At 43.2% G+C, this 20,017-nt stretch overlaps 2 protein-coding genes across 2 annotated transcripts in view; one reads left to right on the forward strand and one right to left on the reverse strand.

Moving 5' to 3' along the window:
- GNL1 (G protein nucleolar 1) overlaps window positions 1-14,949 on the reverse strand; it is a 37,297-nt gene extending 22,348 nt beyond the window's left edge. The window contains exons 1-5 of the mRNA XM_089656938.1: window positions 13,657-14,949; window positions 8,787-8,955; window positions 5,637-5,773; window positions 1,401-1,552; window positions 708-779 (exon numbers count right to left, since the gene is read on the reverse strand). Coding sequence (XP_089513064.1) covers window positions 708-779; window positions 1,401-1,552; window positions 5,637-5,773; window positions 8,787-8,955; window positions 13,657-13,729 — 603 coding nt within the window. The 5' untranslated portion in view covers window positions 13,730-14,949. The remainder of the gene's footprint in view (window positions 1-707; window positions 780-1,400; window positions 1,553-5,636; window positions 5,774-8,786; window positions 8,956-13,656) is intronic.
- A 156-nt stretch (window positions 14,950-15,105) lies between these two features.
- Window positions 15,106-20,017, forward strand: part of ABCF1 (ATP binding cassette subfamily F member 1) — an 80,667-nt gene continuing 75,755 nt past the window's right edge. The window contains exon 1 of the mRNA XM_089656937.1: window positions 15,106-15,369. Within this exon, the coding sequence (XP_089513063.1) occupies window positions 15,324-15,369 (46 nt within the window). The 5' untranslated portion in view covers window positions 15,106-15,323. The remainder of the gene's footprint in view (window positions 15,370-20,017) is intronic.

The raw sequence follows: 20,017 nt of genomic DNA on the forward strand, positions 1-20,017 counted from the left end.
CCTAGGTTGCCGTGTGTATAATCTGGCTCAGCTAATGCCTGAAACAGGTTAGCATTGTGAGCAACATGGGATCTGTTGCTTTGCAACAGATCCCATGTTACTCGGTCATTCCCACACTCAGACCAGCCACACAAAGGCAGATATCTCCTAAGGGAAACAAACAAGAGACATCTGGCTGGGGTTGCAGCGTCAAGACCTGCTGCGGTTTGTCATTTAACGCAAATGACAGACAGTAATGATTACCACTTTTCTTTCATATTCTTAGTGAGGAATAAAATAACTCTGTTGAATGCTGAACAGTGATGGAAAATTGCCTTGTTGATTGAAACACTTGCCTTGTTTCAGGCATTATCGGAGCATATCAGGTTTTGATTCAATCCTTGCACAGCTTTAGGCCATGGAATTAAAAATTGCATTTTTAAAAAGGTTATCTACTTTTTCTCAGTCCTAACTCAATAAATAAATGTATGAAAAAAAACAATATTTATTGCTTTATACAGGTCTATATTAACTGACTTTGGGGTTGTGCATGAATGATTTGACTGAAAAAGATCTACCTTTTAAACAAATGAATGCATAACATCAGAGGACAACCACTTGTGCTGTGCCATATAGCATCAGGCAATAGAACGTCTAATGACAGGTCTGCATATAAAGCAAGTACTACAAAGCAAACACAATAGGAGACAGTGACACATAATACTGACCGGGTGCCGGATGTCGGTAATCAGCAGGACAATGTCTGACATCTCTAGAACTCGCCAGAGCTGACGCCAGGTCTAAAGAGAGAACAGAAAAAGGTGATTTTTGTTAGGCTTGTTGTATGGTTTGTTTTCTTACATTTTAAACAGACTGACCACACTAGCCAAACAGAAACAAACTTTGGAATAATTGGTAAAATGCAGCTGGCAAGGCAAAGCAAACCCATCATTTTTAAGAAAAACTTGGCAAAAGAAATGTGTGGGCAACAATTCTGAAAAGGCTATCTGCCTGGCTTTGAATCTGACCCTTTTGCTTCAATACTTGAAATGAACAAATAAAAAATTATGTGCAAATAGTGCAGTGCTTCAAAAAAAATGCAATGACATAAAAATCAACCAAAATAAATATCTAAATGGGCAATATATTATTGTTGAAGTAAACAAATGCTATATAATTATATAACTACTCAAACGTTGCATCAAAGGAGTGAAATAAAGTGCGAGTGCAAAACAAATAAAAATTATGACCTTTCCAATTAGCATAACCGTTTCTTGATGGAAAGTGATGGGCCAGCATAGAAGCCAGTCAAATAGCACTTTAAGTAGCAGGTCAGCCATGGGAACCTTTGCATTTCCCTCACGACAAGTTTATTTAAAGCCAAGATGATCCTGCCTATTATCAGCAGTGATTTCTCTCACCTCCAGGTTGTGTTCGAAGTAGCTGAGATCTCGAGGGTTGTGACTCTCGTATATCTTCTGGAGATAATCTCTAAATGACTTCTCCTCCTGTAATTGCACAGCCTCTTTGCTCATGTCGTAATTCCAGGCTGGCCGTTTTGGGAAGTCTAACACTTAAAAGGATAAAATGAAAAAAGAAGAATCCATAAGCAAATCATGTAAGACAATATTAGGTATCGCTATAAGGATGGAGTTTCACCAATAAACAACCCCCTAAAAGACTCAGACCTCATGCCCAAGCTTGGCTTATTTTGTTCATTGCTTTCACCATCTTCTGACTCACAGCTCCAATGGTTCATGTATACCTGAATCAAATTCAGAAGCATTTATATGCTGCATGTTTATAAGTGCTTCTAAGTTGCTTTGATTTTCCTTTAAGGTGCTTTAGAAAGTATGTAAATGCTAATTTTTATTCAATTAAAACTGCTGCCTACCATGATGTCCTCTGAGCAGTGGCACTCTAGCAAACTGTCAGTGGTATACTCATAATACCACCTCTTCCTACTGCTTTCTGAAGGTGTAATCCCGCTTCCTGTCCCTGGGTCAAAACATTTCATTAGCAGAACCAGTAGTGTCCAGGGAGGCTTGTTCATGCAGAGCATTACAATACTGTGTGTCAACACACATCTTCCCGTTACATATGGCCTTGAAGTGCACACTGGGACATGGTGGAATACTCTCCTCACTTATGCCTGCCTACTGAAAAACTTGATTGACAGCGCATACCCTTCCTGAGATAAACACATGCCACTGAAGGGATTCATGGTGCTATGCATGCAAGGTAATGTCGTTCTCAGTATTTGCACACCTACTCTTGGAAGTTTCAAGAGAAGCGTACATATTTGTAAGCCATCAGTTAATAAAATGTCATATTTACATAAAGATCGGGGGAAAAAAAAAAAAAGGGGATCAGCAATCCAACTTTTGGGGGTGGGATGGGGGGTGGGGAGGCCATATGGACTGCAAAATTATTCATTTGAATTGTATTTGAAAATCTAGTTTTCAGGAATTGCTATGCCCTGCTTTTGCATTCACATTGACTTGTACGGGAAAGAAAAGCAGTTTAGGTGCCAACAAATGCTCATGTACATGAACCCATAGGTCCTTCTTCAATTTTATCTTCAGCCTTTCCCTTTTTTTTTCCCATCTCCAAAATTTTAAGGAAAAAGTTATTTTCGGAATTTTCTTCTCCAATCATTAGTACATGGCCAAACAAACCCTAACGCTGCCTACAGACTGCAACTAACCAAATGCTGGATCATGCGAGATAGCTTTTTGAATGATATTTTGACAAACTAGCATTGCATGTGGTCCTGTTACTAATGAGATTTGAAAAAAGTGCTCCAGTGAGGGGAACCAAAAACGAACTAATAATCCATCACGGCCGAGTGACTTCCTCCAAGAAGGCTAAGGTAGGATTTCTGAAGTAACCCTTCTTTAGTGCCTAGGGAGTTCTTCCCCCTTCCCACACACTAACCCCTCCATCATCCTTTTTCCTCTTGCCCTCAGCTTTCTTTTTCTGTCTTACTCTTCTTCCCACCTTGCTTCCTTTATAAATTTATGTAAAAATATTCACAGAAAATGGGTTGCACAGAGCTACTTAATCGTGCCAGTTCTGTTATACTTGGCCTCCTTGGCAATTTCTAGCTGAGGAAGCCTTCCTATACTGCACAAGACTGTTACCATTCCTAAATAGAGAATATGGAAAAGGGATTTACAGCTCATATACTGCTTGCTTGTTAAAAATATTTATATACTTGAATTCCCATGGCCTGGCCACAGGTTCAGTTCTAAACCCTTCTTTCTAACTTCTTTTAGCCTACCCACTTCTGTTTTTATTACCCAGGTCTCCATTGCAGAGGCCAAATTCTTCGTTTTATAACCATCTTTAGTTAATATTACATCTCTCCATCTGCTTATCTGGACTTTATTTTTCAAATAATGAAATGCTAATATATGTAAATAGTGCAAAGGTAACTTTACCATAATTGCAAGAAAGATCTCCAATTTAATATAGTGTAGCTACTGCAGAGGTCATAAACCTGGTCTTCAGCTATCCATAAAGTTTAGTTTGTTTGGACCAAGCTAGTCCAAATTAAATATTTACTTCACTAATACATGCAGCGGCCAATCAGTGGAAGCTTTGCATTCATTCAGCAAATACAAAGCACGTTGCTAGTGGCTGAGCAGCACTCAGCCCAACTCAATTTTGTACTAGGTGTGGGATGTGACGTTCCCATCCCACTGCTGAAAAAACAGAGCTATGTATTGTATGTAGCTGAGGCTACATACAGTCCATACAGTGCTGAGGGGTGCTAAATGGCTTAGTGAAGTAAATAGTTTGCTTGGACCAGCTCAGTCCATACAAGCTATTTAAACTTCACTAAACACTGGAGATCAGAAGGCCTGTTCACACTACCCAACTACCAATATCATTTTCATGTCTTTATCCCTTTGGTACACAGTCTTTCTACAAGGCTGCTGGAATAAAGAGCGACATATTGTTACTGTTTAACAGCTATTAGCACTATCTGTAATGAAATACTCTTTATTGTTTCATCTGCCGCAACTGTCACATGATAAATCATAGCTTTGACCACCTTGATATATATGGTATTAGTTTACTATAAATGGTCAGAATAGGTACACGAAGTATAGGGATCGATTTCTACACTCTTTACAGCCAGGGGACTTTTGAACCCCCAATTGTATAAAAAAGGGAGTTCAGGAAATAATGAGGTTTATTTCAGTCTTAACCTTTATTGTTTAATGTACATTTCTTAAAGAGACTTAGTCTTGTGCCACAGATATAATAAGGCTTCTAAAATCACCATTGCTGGATAAGGTGGACACTACTTATCTCATGGCTGTGACACTACCTGACAGACATCCCCTCGTGGCCACATTAGGTGGCTGCACAGTAGTACAGTGGGAAGGATGGTCTTTTTCCTGTTTTCTGACCATTACTGACCACCAAATAGATCTTTTTACAAAGCTCAGAAACCCCCTTGAAGTGAACAAGCACACACAGTTACATATACAATTTATTAAAAAGTCCTCAGTAAAGGTTGTTTTATACCGTTGGCCTCTGATGCGTAGGGCAATGCACCCTCGTTCTGTAAAAGTAATTGCGGCAAACCACATCACATGATGCATGTTGCCTGATGCGATTTGCAGCTTGCTATTTATTGCATGACAATCGAGACAAAACTGCAAAGTGTTTTCATATGCCAATAAAATGAATCCCACCTAAGCATGCGGTTTCGCGATTTCACATTTTAACAGAGCATTTTGAAATTGTGGGCAGAATCATCATGATTCAAAACACACTATTATGAATGGGGCCTTAAATTACACTCATCAGAAAATGACTGCTATATTGTGAAAACAAATTATACGACCAGATAGTAAACACCCCCCCACCAGTTCCCAAAGGAGCAGAATTATGCCCCAGTGTGGAAGCAAGTCTCTGGTAAAGGTTGCTAAAAGAAAGTATACTAGTCTGTAATGTGGCTCCTGATTTTCGTCACTAGAGAGACAATAATGTTATTTACTGTAGTAAATTGTCACTGGATGCCCTTGTATTCCTAATTTGCCAGCGTTTATAAAATGTATAACCCCTTTTTGTATAAATAATCCTTTTTAAAGAATAGAAATTATTATTAAAAAGAGAAGTATGGGCTTCCCCCCCCAATTATACTTACCTAGGAGGATGAAACATGGGTCCAATGCTGCATTTGTCCCCCGCCGACTCTAAGGGTGAGAACTCAGAGATCACGACCACTGAGTTTTCACAGCCACTCTGGAGTGCTGGGTTGTGGAAGATGAGGGAGTGGCTTGCTAAGGCTCTTAATGGCTCTTGTAGAGGCTTAGCCAGGTGCCGCTCCAGACTCTGGGGTGGATCCCGAGTTTAAAGTTGGGATCTTTCCCCAGCTTGGACTGGTTGAGTGACGTCAGCCAACGTCGGGTTTCGGCCCGCTGTCAGCTGAAACTGGGTCACAGGAGTGCAGAACGTACTGCACTCCTGTGATCCATAGGAGAAGTACAGCCAAAAAAGCTTTGGCTCTACTTCTCCTTTAAGATATTGAATAGTAGAAAACATGATGGTGTCCCTCTTAATACACTGTGTTTCCTTGAAAATAGTTACATTATGGTCACCTCAAGAAAAAAGGCATTTAAATAACATTACAAAGTTACCTGATCCAGGTCTGTAAATCTTCATTATATCAACTTCCAGTTCGGTTTCTGAAACAGGTTCCAGGATTTTTTCCTGGGCAATTTTCTTCCTCCGTTCAATTTCATCTTTGCTTTCTTTCTCAAACTGAAGTCGATACCTACAATAAAATGTCAAGACCATAAGATGTCACCATTATTTACAGCAGTTCACTACACTTTATGAGAATTGATACTGCGTATTATAGTTTTAACACAGGGGTGCTCATCCTGTGGCCCTCGGAGCCCTCTGATGTAACCCTCCACCTCAAATTGAATCCAGGAGTTTTGGTGTGCTTTCAGAAAGTACACCACACCTGCAAGATATAATAGTCTATGGCAAAGAGCAGACAACCCTCAGGAAAGCCACAGGTGAACTGTGCTGCACCCACAGTGTGGGTAAACCACAGCGCATCAGTGTGAAAGCAGCCTTATAGATAAGGACTTCACAGTTGAGGTTGGGGGGGCGTAAATCCCCATAGTTAAGAGGTGTTTTTACCACACCCCCCCAATCACTGGTGTAGCATCAGGGGTCACAGGGACGACACTGCACTATATTCCACAGGACCCGCGTGGCCTCCCTATTGCATTCTGTTTTACACTTGTACAGGAGGGGTGAAGGGGGTGACTTATACATAAACTGATTCTCTCTATTTTCTTCCTGCAACCACTGAAAGCCGACTTCTCCGTCTCTCTCTCCCACCGGCATTCATTGGCTGTAGAAGGAAAATATTCATTATGCTATTCAAAATAAAAAAAATTAAAAATTCGGAACCATTTCATTGTGGCCCTCACTCTTCAACAGGTTGAGCACCCATGTCTTACCATATCACACTAATTATTTGAGTAAAAAAAAACGGTACCCATCATACATAAAAAGAGAAAAATCAGTTCCTGAAAAGTCTAACCAGGGCTGGCCAGACAACATTGTCTCTTGCTACCCATCATTAGAATATGCAGAGTAATTTTGCAAACAGTGGTAAGATAAGAGACTCAAAATGGCTGCCACCAGATATGTAGACTCAAGGCTGAATTCACACTATGTGCAGAGGCAGGCATTTTACTGGTTGGTAAAATGCAAGTTACTGCAAGAACATACAGAAAACAATTGTTTTCTGTGTACCCCATTCACAGTGCAATGCAGTCTGGAGATGTGCTGCAATGAAATGTAGACTTGTTGCGTTTTATCACAGCACATCATACTGGATCGCATGTCACTGTACAGCAAGGCAGCGCATTGTGCAGTTGTACAGGGACATGAAGTGTACTTTTATACACTTGAAATAAAGTCCAGTGAAATAAAAAAAAAAAAAAAAAGAGCTTTGTGATGCGCTGAACCATGCACCACACCACCCCCTACTGCAGTCTGAACGGACAGCTGTCAGAGAGGTACAGCGCTCCGGCAGCTGTCTGTTTCAGTGTGAATTCAGTCTTAGTTTCTCATATATATATATACATATGACACTCTAAATAAAAGGATGACCTTTCCATTCCTCGAGCATAGTATTGTGTAAAGGAAATTTGTAAATTCTGTATAAAATTGTATTCTTTTTTGTATGCTTTGCCTATGTATTGTACACTGGGGGGGAGCACCAGACTGACAGTCCCCTAGCTGCAGTCTGCAGAGAGAAATAACAGAAGGATAAAAAAAAAAAAAAAAAGTTCAGAGGTTTCTTTTAAAGAACAATTCAACATAAAAAACATAAAAAACAAAAAAAAACAAAACAAAAAAAAAAAAAAAAACACACACACAGTCCCCTCAATACATTCAGGTGTGCCACCCCCAACCTTCCGGACAAAAGACAGGAACAGGAAGTCTCCAATTTCCAAGCCTATGGAACATTAGTGTTCAAGCAGCCTGGCACTAGATTTTTCCTGGCTAGACAGAAGACAGGAAAGATGAAGGGACTTTCACACCTGAATGTATTGAGCGGGCTAAGGTGATTTTTGGAAATGTGGATTTTAATGGGCAGTTGGACTGACAGATTTGATTCGCCTTTTCAATTTAAGGGGCAAAATGTCTAAGAAGGGGAATAACTGGGTCATGGTGAATAACTGGGTCAATGGGAATTGACTAAAGCAGAGTTTGTTCACTAATAAACTGTAAATCTGAAAGTGTTTTCTGTAAACACAGACAAAAGCTACAGACGCTTCCTCCTACACTGAAGGGGTGGACGGCAAATATTAAAAATACCCTCACTTTAAAGAAAATGATATATGTTAATAGAGACTGCCCTGTCAAATATAATAAAATTTGGGATTGTTGGCTGCAATCTGTTGATACCTGTTCTCAGATAATGAAGGTCTGGATGAACTATTAGCTTCATATACTGGATGTACACTTGCTTTTTTTTTTATGATCATCCATGTAGATGTGTGTATTTTTTTCATATACTATCTTCCATGTATATATATCATTCCATATACCGGTATCTTTTCCATGTAGGGGATGTGCTGATTATTTTCTGCTGCCGGCAAATTCAATCTTTTGTGCAGGTCTCCACTACTGTGTTATGATCAGCATTATACTTAGATTGTCACCATGGGGTTGTCTCTTTTTAGTTTGGTTGTTTGTAACCATTCCTGTTCAACTTTTGTACAACTCAATGCTTTATACTGTAATCTCAGTTTTTATTAAACAAAAACATTTTGCCTTCTTGGTAAAAAAAACAAACAAAAGGAAAACAAACACTGACAAAAGCTTTAAGTTGACCTTGTTCACATGCATCTCTAAAAACATTATTTACTAAATGTTTATACATTGTAATGCTTTCACTTGGTGTGTATCCCTGGTTGTGTGCATCTACTTGTTATAGACGTGTAAATCTTAGAACCTGGGAGATTTGCTCATGTCCTGTCAAGATGAGAAAATCTCCTCAAAATAAGGAAATCCCACCATTGTCAGAGATTACCAGAACAGGAGTCCCCAGCAGGAAATTTAACCTCACCCCATGTTTTACTGCATCTGTCATACATAGTATCTGCTGCCACTTTCTGCCATGTAGCAGTAGAATGGCTCTCAAAGAGCCATAATCAGAGGTCATTTAAACATGTATATTCCACAAATGTGGAGATAACACCAACACAGGAGCAAGCATATAAATTCTTACAGAAACGTTTACATTACACACGAACCTGTTGGGGTCATAGCCTTTTTCCCCAGGTCTGGAAACCTGTGGCTGCTGGTTGAGACGTCTGACTTGGGGACGGAGGCTTTCGCTGTCAGAGGTGTCAGTATTTTCCTCTCCCCGTTCTCTGCTCTGGCTGCGACTGTTTGACTCAGAACGTCCAGCTTCCAGAGGTCCTGCAAATACAATAAAAATATAAATGAAGTGAAGCATGTATTAGTGACATATGTGAGTCCCAAAAAAACACATCTAGACTGCATTTAATAATTCATATTATTAAAACAGCATGAATTTCCAATTTCATAGTATGTATGAAATATAGTTCTGTGACAACTCAAAAAACCCTTTATGGAATTTTTCTTGCACATGATCGGGTATTTTTTTGCAGAGTGGATTTGCACTCAGCTTTACCTCATTTACTAAGCCAAGTGAAAATTTCCTTTGCAAAAACAATGTGCTATTCCTTTAGTAAATCAACCCCACTGGCTATGTGGCCCTGTCTAGCATAGGTTCAGCAATTGAAAAGATAAGTACACCCTTCGTAACATGTTACACCCATATTCAGGGTGTAACATGTTACGATCTGACTGGCCCCCCCCCATTGTGACAGCTAGCAAGGGGGCAGAAGTTCCCCCCTGTCACAATCTTATTTCATTGAGCCTTCCTGTCATTAGTATCTGCTTGTTCATACGGGATGCAAGAGCAAGCAGATATACTGACAGGTCAGGGGTAGACCTGCGTGGCACCAGTGATCTGCTGATCGCTGGTGCAATACTTTAGAGGCTCCAGAAACAAAAAATAATATTCGATATCAGCACACTACAGAGAGATTTATTTGCACTGCGAAGAGAGACTTTACTGTTCATAGATGTGTGAAGCACCTTTTTACATTTCGGGCCTCTTGCACACTGCAGCTTGAAAAAGCTCAGTAAATAATTTTTTTATTACGGAGGTAAAATATAGCCCATTTTTTACAATGTGCCTGTGCACACAGATGCGTAAACCAGCACAGTGTATTACTCAGTTAAAAAAAAGAGAAAGAAGGCAAATCTGCATTTTTGATAATTTATGCCACATGCATGCAAATGCGTGCTTGTGAGGGTAAATATTAATGAATTTTCCCCAAGACTATAATGTGTGCGCAAACTCGTAATACGTACAAAGTAAACACCTGAAATTACATCCAAAACAGATGCTCAAACATCAGTACAGTGTGCAAGAGGCCTTAGAGATCAGGACTTCATTTATGGCAGTATAATAGTATTAGTGTAATACACAGAAAGAAGGTTATATACAGTACATATAACCATACAAATCCAACACAGATATAGAGGCACTCATGGGTGTGGCGGCATTTTATCAGCAACATTTAGGGCCAGCTGCTTGTGTGTGGTATGGAACAGTGGGATTGCTGCAGTATCGATCTCAGCGCATTGCATTGTACCCTTTTTTTTTAACGAATTTTATTAAAATCACACAGACATTCAATTAAAGTGGTTGTAAACCCAACGAAGTGACTTGCCTCAGGAGATACACAAAGAGCAAACAAAACCTCGTAAATAAGTTGTACCTGTCTATCTGCAGTCTTCTCTTCTATACATCCATTCAAAGTGCTGAATTTATAAAGCGTGTTTGAGAGCTCAGTAAAAGGGAGGAGGTGGACAGCTAAAGTTACACTCTGCAGAGCTCAATGAGGGGAGCTCTGAGAGCTGATTGGAGGGAACAGACATATCCTCTTCCACACAGCTCACAGGAAAAGAGCTGAGGCTGTCAATCTGCTGGAGGTCCCACCCCTGTCACCATTTTTCTTTTGGTGTCAGGAAAACGTGTCAAAAGTGATTCATGCTGATAGCAAGGCAGCAGACAGAAATGACACTTAGTGCTCTGGATTGAGACATATAAAACACTCTAGAGGGATATGCTTTGTTCACATTTCTGAGGTTTACAACCATTTTTAGTTCAAATGGCTGCTGTGTTGTGCAAGCCAAAGTGGTGGACTGCCTCACACTGCACAGTACTGAAGAAATAATGCTTGAAGTAAAATGTGGTTGCTTTGATTTATTTCAGCTGCCAGACCTGTGAATGCCTCTATACTGATTTTAGATTTTATATGGTTCTTGCTTTGTGAGGCACCCAGGCACTTACCTCACATATAGAGTGTGGTGGCTACCCTTGGAAATAATTAAAAAAAACAAAAACTTTTTATTGAATGGGAAGAGTCAGTGCTGCATCAATTTTTGTTTTCAGTTTCTTATACACTGCTAACAAAAATAAGGAACATTTTTTAACCAGAGTATAGCATCAAGTAAATTAAACTCCTGGAATATTTATTTGGTCAGTTAAAAGTTCACCTTTTGGACAAAAATAATAAATGCTATTTTTTTCCAGGTAAAAAAAAATGTGCATTTATTATTTTTGTCCAAAGGAGCATGTAAAGCATTCCAGTAGATCGCTGATGCCGTGCAGGTCTCCTGCAGACCTGTCAGAATATCTGCTAGCCGTATGGGGGGGGGGGGGGTGGAATGACGGGTGGAAGCAGCTATGGGAACAAGTTACATGCTCCACCCTACAAACAGGTGGAACATGTAACATGCTCCAAAGCTGAACGTATCCTTTAAAGTAGCAGAGGGGGTTGGTAATCATTTTCTGCTGCTTTATTGTTAATGAAATTAACAACAGGTGCACTAGATGGGCAACAATGAGACAACCCCCAAAACAGGAATGGTTGTACAGGTGGAGGCCAACTCCTCCAGGATGGCACATCAATATGTGCCATTACCAGAAGGTTTGCTGTGTCTCCCAGCACAGTCTCAAGAGCATGGAGGAGATTCCAGGAGACAGGCAGTTACTCTAAAAGAGCTTGACAGGGCCGAGGAAGGTCCTTAACCCATCAGCAGGATTGGTATCTGCTCGTTTGTGCAAGGAGAAACAGGATGAGCACTGCCAGAGGCCTACAAAATGACCTCCAGCAGGCCACTGGTGTGAATGTCTCGAACCAAACAGAAACAAACTTCATGAGGGTGGCCTGATGTCTTCTAGTGGGCCCTGTGCTCATTGCACCATAGAGCTCAACTGGAATTTGCCATTGAACACTAGAATTGGCAGGTTCTCCACTGGCACCCTGTTCTTTTCACAGATGAGAGCAGGTTCACCCTGAGCACATGTGACAGATGTGAAAGGGTCTGGAGAAGCCGTGCAGAACGTTATGCTGCCTATAACACCGTTCAGCGTGACAGTTTTGGTGGTGGGTCAGTGATAGTCTGGGGAGGCGTAATCCATGGAGGGATGCACAGACCTTTACAGGCTAGACAATGGCACCTTAACTGCCATTAGGTATGGAGATTAAATCCTTGGACCCATTGTCAGACCCTACGCTGGTGCAGTGGGTCCTGAGTTCCTCCTGGTGCACAACAATGCCAGGCCTCATAAGGAGAGAGTATGCAGGCAGTTCCCGGAGGATGAAAGAATTGATACCATTGAATGGCCCCCACACTCACCTGATCAAAATCCAATAGAACACCTCTGGGATATCATGTTTCGGTCCATCATACGATGCCAGGTTGCACCTCAGACTGTCAGTGATGCCCTGGTCCAGATCTGGGAGGAAATACCCCAGGACACCATCCGTCGTCTCATTAGGAGCATGCCCTGATGTTGTCAGGCATGCATACAAGCACGCAGGGGTCATACAAACTACTGAGTACCATTTTGAGTTGCTGCAATGAAATTTCAACAACATGAACTAGCCTGCTGCATCATTTTTTCACTTTGATTTTCGGGGTGTCTTTGAATTCAGTCCCCTGTAGGTTGATCATTTTCATCAAACGATGGGGCACCCTTACGTTCCTAACACATGACCCAGTCCATATCAGTATAGATATGCAAATATCCAGCATGAGACTTTTCCCCACTGACTTCTGATGTGTTTTCAAATGTTCCTTTAATTTTTTTGAGCAGTGTATTTTATGCAAATACATTTTGTTTCGGGCACTGGCAGCCTGTGAGTGGGTTTATGAGGTGTGAGAACAGAAGACTAGCTCTTTAACATTTACATTCAAGTTCAGCCTGATGTAACTAGCCCCTGAGCATCACAAAGCACTATCATATTAAAACAGTTACAAAGACCTTCTGCAAAAAAAAACCCCCATGACATTATTATGTTATTATTATACAGGATTTATATAGCGCCAACAGTTTATGCAGCGCTTTACAAAATGAAAGTAGAATGGTGGCTATTACTGAGCTTTCAGAGAAGAGGTCTAGCCCTGAACCTTATATAATGATAATGGACAGCATAATGGCTAAATGGTTAGCACTGGGGTTGTTGGTTCAAATCCCAACCACGGCATCACCTGCCTGGTGTTTGCATGTTCTCCCTGTGCCTGCGTGGGTTTCCTCCGGGTACTCCAGTTTCCTCCCACACTCCAAAGACATGCTGGTAGGTTAATTGGATCCTGTCTAAATTTCCCCTAGTATGTGTATGTATGACTGGGAGTTGGGGACCTTAGATTGTACACCCCTTGAGGGTTAGGCTCACCATACACTATACAATTTTCTGCCCAATTTCCTTTAGATTTACCTTCAACCATGAAGTGCAAGAATCTGCCTAATTGGATACAATTGAAAGTGTTGTTTAGGTTTGACCTCATATTATATGATTTTTGGTAAATCTAAAGCAAAATTCTCAAGACAATTGTATAGTGTATGGCCAGCCTTAGGGACCGATGTGAATGTAAAAATACAATATATATGTAAAGCGCTGCGTAAATTGATGGCGCTATACAAGTACCTGAAATAAATAAATACATAATAATGATCACTATGGTCTGCATGCCTTTTATTATATTTTGTACAAAACACAGGCATTCAGCACTTACCTCTCTTGCGCTCCCTTTTGTCCTGCAGCTGCTTCTTCTTCTGCTTGTTGCTAAATGGCTTCTTGCGGGGCATTTTTAACTTCCGGCAAAGAGCTATAAATGAGGTTAATGCCTCTTCCAAGAGACCCCGACAATGCCAATACCACCCCTAAGAGTCTCAGTAACCCGCTTGGCTAAGCCTTACCTAAATGTCTATGTAACAAAAAGGGAAGCCCGGCTCTGTGTGATGTTCTAATTCTTATGTGGAGAGGGATTTCTAAACGAAGAAAGGATGTTCCAGATGTTGTCCCACTTAATGTCTTCTTAAGACCTAACTAAGCACAGCGTAACAAGTTCACAAGATCTCCTAAATCAATGTTTGTATGACCTACAAGATTGTCAAGCTCCTGATAATCATCTTCAAATACAGATACTAAATGTTGGTCCCATTCAAGGTTACTCTACCTTTTATGCCTTATGAGCATTAGAACATGTAAACTGATTGATGGCCCTCCAGGTTTTGGTCTCTTTACCCTGGAAGTGTCCTCCAGGACTAAATGTTCTACAATTTATGATGGTCAATCAACTGTCCATGCAGTCCCTGAAATAACTACAGACCCTTACTGAAGGATCCACCAAATAATGACCTTTTGTGCTGATAATGGTCCCTCCAGGACTAAACGTCCTGTAGTCTCATTGGTCAATAGTCCCTGAAAGAACACTGGTCCCTTACAGAAGGGCTGGACCCACCAGGACTGAAACTGGCCTTTTGTGCGGATTATGGTCCCCCCAGGAACTGAAGGTTCTGTAGTCCAATGGCTATCAGTCAGTTTGCTGTCCATGCAGATGCAGTCCTTACAATAGCCTCTTACAGAAAGAGCTGACACCCCAAACTCAGGCCTTTTGTGCTAATTATGGTCCCTCCAGGATTCACCTTGCTTCACTTTGCACTGGTCCCTGCAGGACAGAGCCTTTACCTCAGGCCTATAAGCACTACCCCCCTCCAGGAGAAGGCCTCATGCTCACTGTCCCTGCCTCTCACTCCCTCAGGAGGGGTCTTCTACTCCTACAGGGGACCTCTCCCTTCCTGAGCCCACTCTGTACTGCCAGACAACAACTTGTCTCTAGCTGGTAAGAACAACCCACTAAAGTCACGAGTGGGACCCACAATGTGCCTCTCTCAGCTCGGGCAACAGGAAATGCCCCCTGTGCGTTCCACCTCAAAGTCACTAACCAACCAGCGCTCAGCGAGCGTATCACGCCTCTCTTCGCTCCCCAAGGCAAGCCAATGAGGACGTTTCAGCTGCAGCGTTCTTGTCAAGTGACCTCGAATGACCAACGAAGATTTGGCTACGAAAGAACTAGCGGTTCGCCCAATGGGAACACAAAATGTGCTTCACGCCTCAGGACCGATAGGCGGAGAATATGAGTTTCGCGCCTCGCTTTGGTTTGACAGGCGACCAATTGGAAATCACCGTGCGTTTCAGCATCAAGAGTCGCCCTAGGTGCACCAATAGTGGGCTATCTTTCATTGGAAAGGCGCATGGAAAACGGCGATTGGTCCGCCGGCTTGAAAGTGGGCGAGGTTTCTGGGCAGGCTGTGTTCGCCGGCTCCTCCGTGAATAGTCCGCGCCACGTGAGTAAAGAGGAATCGGTCGGGAAGCGGAGCGTAACGTCACGTCAGCAAGATGCCCAGAAAACAGGATCTGGAGGAAGAGGAGGGGAAGGAGACAGGTGAGGGTGGGGTGTCTCCACAAGGGGACCCTCGGTTGTAGCCTGACACTCCACGATAGGCTTCTCTTATAAGGGAAGGCCATGGGCCCCCCTGACCCAGACGGCCATGTGCCCAGTATTGGCCTCACCTAATAGGGGAGCCTGATTCTTCTCCTGGCACACCAGCTGGGAGTGGATTGTGCAATGGCTGACACATTCATTTTTATCTCGACCACCAGCTTGTATGTATGACTCTGCTCAGCCAGTCCTATGATGCAGACAGCGCAGCCAGGACCGCTCTGCGGACAGTGCATTAGTATGCAGTGTAGCCTGGTCCAAAGCCCACCCTCAGCCTGTGATTGGCTGACGAAGCTGCGCTAGTGTAGTGAGGAGGACTTACCTCTGCTCTCTCTTCCTGGGAGCAAGAAAAGCAACACCGTTCTGATTGGTTGGTGTGTTCGCACAATACACAGGGGATGACAGATTCCCCATTATTATTATTATACAGGATTTATAAAGTGCCAGCAGTTCGCTCAGCGCTGTACATTACAAAGGGAGGCAATACATGTGACAGTACAATAACAATACAAGGCGATACACGAGGGGTTCAAGGGCCCTGCTCCTCGGACCTTACAATCTAGGAGGGAGGGGATGGTGGCACAGGAGGAGATAGCTGTGGGGGATGAAGTGGTAGGAAGAGTGGAGGAGATCAGCATTTAGCAGGGGGTGGTGTAGGCTATTTGCCTATATGCATAGCATGTGATATTATATACCTATGGTACAATTTTTTGAAAACACCTCCTACAGGGAGTGTAACCTATGTGCGGTGCTGCAAATGTTCTAGACTATGGTTGTCACAGCCTTTGCAGCACATATATATCCAGACCGGTCTTGGTGTGATTTTAATGGTTTTAGGTCTGTGTGTATTGTCTCATACTGCGGTGATGGTAAACCAGGGCGATTGCCCAATTGTCAATCATTAATGTGTAATAAAGCATAATTTTTGGAAATTTTTCTGAGTATCGCATTCTGTCCATAATGTAGCCGCTTTCTTGTGAATCTCTTTTCACAAATTTCTTTGTTGGTGGTTTAGGCTTCCCTGAAGAGGTGGGTTTTCAGGGTGCGCCTAAAGGAGAGTAGGTGATAGTCTAATGGATTGGGGTAGGGAGTTCCAGAGGATGGGTGACGCCCTGGAGAAATCCTGGAGGTGGGCATGGGAGGAGGAGACCAGGGAACTAGAGAGAAGGAGGTCTTGTGAGGAGCGGAGAGTGCGTTTTGGGTGGTATTTGGGTATTAGGTCAGTGATGTAGTTTGGGGCAGTATGGTGGGCAGCTTTGTATGTCAGTGTTAGGATTTTGAATTTGATCCGTTGGGCAATCGGAAGCCAGTGGAGGGATTGGCAGAGGGGGCTGCATGGAAAATAATAATAGCTGCATGGAAAAAATACAAGTCAACCTTTTTTTAACCTGTTCACCCCCTATGGACCAGAACAATTTACATTTCTGCTATGGGCCTGTATATTCGGCGATAACTTGATTAGACATATCCTCACAATGGCAGTTCAGTGTAATTACTGTGAGCAGTCGCTTATATAAGCATCAGCCATGGCACTTGGGAAAATGTCCAGATCATTCAGCATGGAACAATGATATTGAATTGCTTATACTCGCCACTAAAGTCCGTCCCTCATAGGCGATGGTGAAGACTAATAGTTGCAGCGGATTGTACCCAAAGCTGTATAATGTGCACAACTGTTCAGTGATAATGTCATTCGTGTAATTACTTTTCAGAATGTGTATTGCTCTTCCTTAATACTCGAAGACTGAGATTGAACTCTACAGTCACTTTTGCAGTTTCCTTAATCCAGGTCACAATCCTGTGCAATGTCCTTTTTGTCTCTTTCGGTCATTTGACCATGTTAACTATGCTTATCAGATGACATGGATACAGTATATGCCATCATAGCCTTTGATATTGTACCTCGTGACAGGTCAAATAAACTGTCAACTTCAGTCACACAGGGACCAGCTAAGCAGCAACAACAATTTGCCCTCTGAGGCTCAGTAAGCTCTGACATGACTCCGTATTACTAATAGTACACGCAGTGAATGATGAAAGTGAAGCTTCCCACCTGTTAGCTAGGTGTCTCATCACACAGCGGAAGTAAAAGTATGTTAACGTTATTTTTGCTCTCAATGCGAAACATGTTGCTTTCACACCTTCAAATCATGTAGTGTTTCCATTTTTTTGTCTAACGTGTGTGTGTATGTATATGTGTGTGTGTATATATTTTTATATATATATATATATATATATATATATATATATATATAACATTTTTGGGCTTAATACCACTTTCATGTACCCTTACATATGAACACAGACCTGTTAATCTGGCAGCTCCGATCAGCAGATGGATCCCCTGCTGAGCAAAATCAGATCTGCCTTGTGTGAAGGGGGCCTAAGACTCCAGGCCTGGAATTTTGGTGTTGTGTAGACAATACTATACTCTCTCCCACCATGCAGTGCTCAGAGCTTGGGTGATCTGTTGCACGGCTTAAAGCGGACTTGCAGCTGAAAAAAAAAAAAAAAGTCAGCAGCTGAAAAAAAAAAAAAGTCAGCAGCTACAAAAACTGTAGCTTCTGACCTTTAAAATACAGCCACTTACCTGTCCCTCAGACCAGCGGTGTCCTCACCACCGCTGGTTTTATTGGCTGTCTGCTCTCCCTGGCGCCGGCATCGTCAGTGTGGGCACCCGGCTGTGACAGCTTGCGGCTTCACAGCCAGGTGCCCACTACGCATGCACGAGAAGCGATCCGGCGATGCGCTTTGTGAATGGGCCCGTAGTCTTATGGGACCTGTCACGTGTCCCAGAAGACTACAGGGAGGGAGGTAGGACAACTTCTGATTGCCTAGGCCAGGGGTAGGCAACCTGCGGCTCTCTAGCTGTTGTGGAACTACATTTCCCATGAGGCATTGCAACATTTCAAAACTGACAGTTACAGCTATGACTTGCAGAGGCATGATGGAACTTGTAGTCCTGCAACAGCTGGAGAGCCGCAGGTTGCCTACCCCTGGCCTAGGCAATTACAGCGGGAGTGGGTACCTGTCAAATTCATGTACCCGCTCCCCAAAGGTGCCAATCCTTAATGGGGAGTGGGGGACAAAGCATTAAAGCGGAACTTCCCCTTTTGGCTGGAGCTCCGCTTTTAGTAGTGTCACATGAGCCTTGGTGTCAGGAATGGACTCAGCACTGGTGGTGGGACTCACCTGCCGTGTGGGCTGCAGTACCAGGACTGACCAGCGGGTGCTCTCAGCAGCCAGAAGCTCACTCCTGTAGTCAGCCAACACCTGGGGCTGATTGCAGGAGGTGTATTTAAGGAATGACCAGGCCTGTGATCAGGGCCTTGGTGTATGTTTCCCATGAGCCCCTGTACCTGTTATCCTGTGTTCCTGCCTCGTTGCTGACCCTGCTTTGATCCTGACCTCTGCTGACCGTCTCCTGTTGAACCCCTGGCTTGCCTGACCATCCTTCTGCCTGATCCTCGGTACTGCGCTGCCCGCTACCTGCTGAACCTGGCTTGTGACCCCGACCATTCTCTCCTCCTGTACCACGCTGCCCGCACGATACCGATCCGGCCTGTCTGACTACGCTTACTTCACCCGACGATCCATCCATCCCGCACGGATCACCTTTAGTAAGTCTGCCTGCCTCTTCCCATCAGACTCCGTTCCTGCACTCCCCTGCCAGTACTCTCTACCACAGCCGGACGTTTCAGTCTGCACCAAGTCCATCCCCACCATCAGGGGCCCTGGTGAATAGCAGGCTGGGACTTAGACCCCGCGCCCTGAGGAAATCCGTGCTGTGGGCTGCTAGAGACACTGCCAGGCGGCACGTGACAGTACCTTACGGCCTGCCTGACCATTCCACCTCTGAAGCCTGCTACTTCCCTGTGTCAGTCCACACATTTCTGGTCATACCCGGATCCCTAACAGAACACCAAGAACCTTCCTGACCAGAAGTGACTGCACAGGGAAGCCATCTTGGCTTGTTGCTGGGAAGGATGCATCCTGATGAGGTTGTGTATTTGTCTCTGCTGGTCTTTGATGACAGAGATTATGCTTATCAGACTCTGAAGGAGTATACCAGGAATCAACTGCTAGAATGTATACGGGTCGCTCATGTTCTAGTAGATCAGGGCACAGAATTCTCTGAGGTGCAACCTTTGATTCAGGTTTGTGCTGAGTTGGCTTCATCTGGTACCCCTGAAAGCACGAATGACTTTTTGCCGCCATTTAGTGCAGACCAGGTAGAGTCCCTGGTATGGTTATTAGAGGATGATGTGGAGTGCTTCTTGGAGCATTATGCTGCATGTTCACAACAGGTACTAAGGGATTGTATAAACGCAGTGCAGTCTTTGACCAGACAGGCTTTGTGTAAGCGGAGCTTTGTTCAACCCATACTGCAGATATGGTCAGAGTTGTTACACCCAACCTCAGTCAGCTTGCAACAAACCAGTCCTTCTCATCATTTCTCTGCTCAAAGCTCTCTTCCTGCATTCCCGACAGTACCCCCAGTGACAGCCCAGTATACCCTACTACCTACCACTTGTCAGTACCCTGCTCCCACTCGCTGCACCTATCCTGCCTTTAACCCTGTAAAGAAGTC

This window comes from Staurois parvus, unplaced genomic scaffold (genome assembly GCF_062004578.1).
Source record: "Staurois parvus isolate SC_StPar_1 unplaced genomic scaffold, SC_StPar_1.0 ptg000950l, whole genome shotgun sequence".
NCBI classification, from domain to species: Eukaryota; Metazoa; Chordata; class Amphibia; order Anura; family Ranidae; genus Staurois; species Staurois parvus.